Genomic DNA, 5008 nt, shown 5'->3' with positions numbered 1-5008 from the left:
AGTTACAACCCATTAATATCTATATCAGTAGAATAGACCTAGTTACAACCCATTAATATCTATATCAGTAGAATAGACCTAGTTACAACCCATTAATATCTATATCAGTTGAATAGACCTAGTTACAACCCATTAATATCTACATCAGTAGAATAGACCTAGTTACAACCCATTAATATATATATATCAGTAGAATAGACCTAGTTACAACCCATTAATATCTATATCAGTAGAATAGACCTAGTTACAACCCATTAATATCTATATCAGTAGAATAGACCTAGTTACAACCCATTAATATCTATATCAGTAGAATAGACCTAGTTACAACCCATCAATATCTATATCAGTAGAATAGACCTAGTTACAACCCATCAATATCTATATCAGTAGAATAGACCTAGTTACAACCCATTAATATCTATATCAGTTGAATAGACCTAGTTACAACCCATTAATATCTATATCAGTAGAATAGACCTAGTTACAACCCATTAATATCTATATCAGTTGAATAGACCTAGTTACAACCCATCAATATCTATATCAGTAGAATAGACCTAGTTACAACCCATTAATATCTATATCAGTAGAATAGACCTAGTTACAACCCATTAATATCTATATCAGTAGAATAGACCTAGTTACAACACATTAATATCTATATCAGTATAATAGACCTAGTTACAACCCATCAATATCTATATCAGTAGAATAGACCTAGTTACAACCCATTAATATCTATATCAGTAGAATAGACCTAGTTACAACCCATTAATATCTATATCAGTAGAATAGACCTAGTTACAACCCATTAATATCTATATCAGTTGAATAGACCTAGTTACAACCCATTAATATCTATATCAGTAGAATAGACCTAGTTACAACCCATTAATATCTATATCAGTAGAATAGACCTAGTTACAACACATTAATATCTACATCAGTAGAATAGACCTAGTTACAACCCATTAATATCTATATCAGTAGAATAGACCTAGTTACAACCCATTAATATCTACATCAGTAGAATAGACCTAGTTACAACCCATTAATATCTATATCAGTAGAATAGACCTAGTTACAACCCATCAATATCTATATCAGTAGAATAGACCTAGTTACAACCCATTAATATCTATATCAGTAGAATAGACCTAGTTACAACCCATTAATATCTATATCAGTAGAATAGACCTAGTTACAACCCATTAATATCTATATCAGTAGAATAGACCTAGTTACAACCCATTAATATCTATATCAGTAGAATAGACCTAGTTACAACACATTAATATCTACATCAGTAGAATAGACCTAGTTACAACCCATTAATATCTATATCAGTAGAATAGACCTAGTTACAACCCATTAATATCTACATCAGTAGAATAGACCTAGTTACAACCCATTAATATCTATATCAGTAGAATAGACCTAGTTACAACCCATCAATATCTATATCAGTAGAATAGACCTAGTTACAACCCATTAATATCTATATCAGTAGAATAGACCTAGTTACAACCCATTAATATCTATATCAGTAGAATAGACCTAGTTACAACCCATTAATATCTATATCAGTAGAATAGACCTAGTTACAACCCATCAATATCTATATCAGTAGAATAGACCTAGTTACAACCCATTAATATCTATATCAGTAGAATAGACCTAGTTACAACCCATTAATATCTATATCAGTAGAATAGACCTAGTTACAACCCATTAATATCTATATCAGTAGAATAGACCTAGTTACAACCCATCAATATCTATATCAGTAGAATAGACCTAGTTACAACCCATTAATATCTATATCAGTAGAATAGACATAGTTACAACCCATTAATATCTATATCAGTAGAATAGACCTAGTTACAACCCATCAATATCTATATCAGTAGAATAGACCTAGTTACAACCCATTAATATCTATATCAGTAGAATAGACCTAGTTACAACCCATCAATATCTATATCAGTAGAATAGACCTAGTTACAACCCATTAATATCTATATCAGTAGAATAGACCTAGTTACAAACCATTAATATCTATATCAGTAGAATAGACCTAGTTACAACCCATTAATATCTATATCAGTAGAATAGACCTAGTTACAACCCATCAATATCTATATCAGTAGAATAGACCTAGTTACAACCCATTAATATCTATATCAGTATAGTAGAATAGACCTAGTTACAACCCATCAATATCTATATCAGTATAGTAGAATAGACCTAGTTACAACCCATCAATATCTATATCAGTAGAATAGACCTAGTTACAACCCATCAATATCTATATCAGTAGAATAGACCTAGTTACAACCCATCAATATCTATATCAGTAGAATAGACCTAGTTACAACCCATCAATATCTATATCAGTAGAATAGACCTAGTTACAACCCATCAATATCTATATCAGTAGAATAGACCTAGTTACAACCCATTAATATCTATATCAGTAGAATAGACCTAGTTACAACCCATTAATATCTATATCAGTAGAATAGACCTAGTTACAACCCATTAATATCTATATCAGTAGAATAGACCTAGTTACAACCCATTAATATCTATATCAGTAGAATAGACCTAGTTACAACCCATCAATATCTATATCAGTAGAATAGACCTAGTTACAACCCATCAATATCTATATCAGTATAGTAGAATAGACCTAGTTACAACCCATCAATATATATATATCAGTAGAATAGACCTAGTTACAACCCATTAATATCTATATCAGTAGAATAGACCTAGTTACAACCCATCAATATCTATATCAGTAGAATAGACCTAGAATATCTAGTTTCAAAAAATTAATATCTGTAAATTCATGAATTGAATAACATGAACCACTCTTTCACAGGATATATCAAATTTGTTTACAGTTATTGAAAAATAAACAATTAGTATATCCTAGACCTAGTACATTACATTGAACCTCCTCTATACCAATCTCAGATAGGATATTAACCTAGTACATTACATTGAACCTCCTCTATACCAATCTCAGATAGGGTATTAACCTAGTACATTACATTGAACCTCCTCTATACCAGTCTCAGATAGGATATTAACCTAGTACATTACATTGAACCTCCTCTATACCAATCTCAGATAGGATATTAACCTAGTACATTACATTGAACCTCCTCTATACCAATCTCAGATAGGGTATTAACCTAGTACATTACATTGAACCTCCTCTATACCAATCTCAGATAGGGTATTGACCTAGTACATTATATTGAACCTCCTCTATACCAATCTCAGATAGGGTATTAACCTAGTACATTACATTGAACCTCCTCTATACCAATCTCAGATAGGATATTAACCTAGTACATTACATTGAACCTCCTCTATACCAATCTCAGATAGGGTATTAACCTAGTACATTACATTGAACCTCCTCTATACCAATCTCAGATAGGATATTAACCTAGTACATTACATTGAACCTCCTCTATACCAATCTCAGATAGGATATTAACCTAGTACATTACATTGAACCTCCTCTATACCAATCTCAGATAGGATATTAACCTAGTACATTACATTGAACCTCCTCTATACCAATCTCAGATAGGGTATTAACCTAGTACATTACATTGAACCTCCTCTATACCAATCTCAGATAGGGTATTAACCTAGTACATTACATTGAACCTCCTCTATACCAATCTCAGATAGGGTATTAACCTAGTACATTACATTGAACCTCCTCTATACCAATCTAAGATAGGGTATTAACCTAGTACATTACATTGAACCTCCTCTATACCAATCTCAGATAGGATATTAACCTAGTACATTACACTGAACTTCCTCTATACCAATCTCAGATAGGGTATAGACATGCATATGACAAGGTTTGCGTCACTAATGGCAACCTATTCCCTTTACAGTGCACCAACAAGGGGTTGGGGTGTTAGGGGGTGATGGTGGTTGATGACATCACTGTGGTCTGCTCTCAATCTTGGTCACATGACTCTGGACCCAGGCTTCAGAAGGGTCAACACAAAATGTCTTCCCTTTCTTTGTGATAAAACTGCAACAGATACACAACACATTGTCTCTCAGAACATCCAGTCTGTAATATGAACGCTCTGTCTTGTCTTGTACAGTGTAGCCTGGATGTAGCCTGGTTCCAGGTGTGTTTGTGCTATCATACCAACTCCTTGTCACTCCTGGTCCTGTTTGGCATGACAAGGAGTTGACGTAAAGTCACAAACAGATCTGGGACCAGGCTAGCCCAGATGTTTACAGTTTAGAGTAGACTATGCTTACTTACATCAGTGCTTTGCGAGGGCAGCTACTGGAGGTTGTTCTGAGAGAAACTACTTGTTGAAGAGGGATCCTCGCGCTGAATTTCATACAGCATTCAGGTGCTATTTCCAACGCGATGACACCTGTAAACAAACCACAGTTAACATAAAGATCTCCAGGTCTCCAACAGCGTATTACACAGCATTGCTACACACACACACACACACACACACACACACCTGCAGATGTCGTATGCAGGGAGCAGAGCAGTCCCAGCAGGAGTAGAGCAGTCAGGGTCTTCATGGTTCAGAGATGGTTGAGATGCTGAAGATTGTATTGTCTGAGATGTTCTCTGATGTTGTGGTCTCTTATGCTCCGGTCTCTTATGCTCCGGTCTCTTATGCTCCGGTCTCTTATGCTCCGGTCTCTTATGCTCCGGTCTCTTATGCTCCGGTCTCTGAAGTTCTGGTCTGGTTCTGTGTCAGAAGTCTAGTTGATGCTCTGGTGGTCTGATCTGACCTGTCTTTTATACAGAGAGCTGGTCCATCAGACCCATTAACAATTGACGGGGGAATCTCCCCTTTATACCCTCATTCACTCTGAATATCTTTCTAAGAACGAACATTCTGCCCTTCAGGTTCCTCTTCCTCAATTCTCTGTAACTCTGTTTCCTCCAGGATGTTCAGCAGAGCTGCTATTTTCTGAAATACTCAGA

At 34.9% G+C, this 5008-nt stretch overlaps 1 protein-coding gene across 1 annotated transcript; it reads right to left on the bottom strand.

Annotated features, from left to right (window-relative positions):
* Positions 1-2882: 2882 nt before the first annotated feature.
* Positions 2883-4735, bottom strand: LOC110515790 (C-C motif chemokine 13-like). Its single transcript, XM_036981616.2, has 3 exons — positions 4533-4735; positions 4319-4436; positions 2883-4075 (listed from the first exon to the last, which is right to left on the bottom strand). The coding sequence occupies exons 1-3, from the start codon at positions 4594-4596 to the stop codon at positions 3982-3984; spliced, it is 276 nt and encodes a 91-aa protein (XP_036837511.2). The 5' UTR covers positions 4597-4735; the 3' UTR covers positions 2883-3981.
* Positions 4736-5008: the final 273 nt, after the last annotated feature.

Source organism: Oncorhynchus mykiss, chromosome 26, assembly GCF_057628025.1.
Source record: "Oncorhynchus mykiss isolate SJ-2025 chromosome 26, ASM5762802v1, whole genome shotgun sequence".
Taxonomy (NCBI): Eukaryota; Metazoa; Chordata; class Actinopteri; order Salmoniformes; family Salmonidae; genus Oncorhynchus; species Oncorhynchus mykiss.
This window is presented reverse-complemented; position numbering and strand designations above follow the sequence as displayed.

Bases quoted from the DNA above. Each gene is read 5' to 3' on its own strand.
- LOC110515790 (XM_036981616.2), bottom strand. From the start codon at position 4,596: ATGAAGACCCTGACTGCTCTACTCCTGCTGGGACTGCTCTGCTCCCTG. The intron at 4,437-4,532 runs GTGTGTGTGTGT...GTTTGTTTACAG, and splicing joins CCTGCATACGACATCTGCAG to GTGTCATCGCGTTGGAAATA. The intron at 4,076-4,318 runs GTAAGTAAGCAT...TATCTGTTGCAG, and splicing joins TGCCCTCGCAAAGCACTGAT to TTTTATCACAAAGAAAGGGA.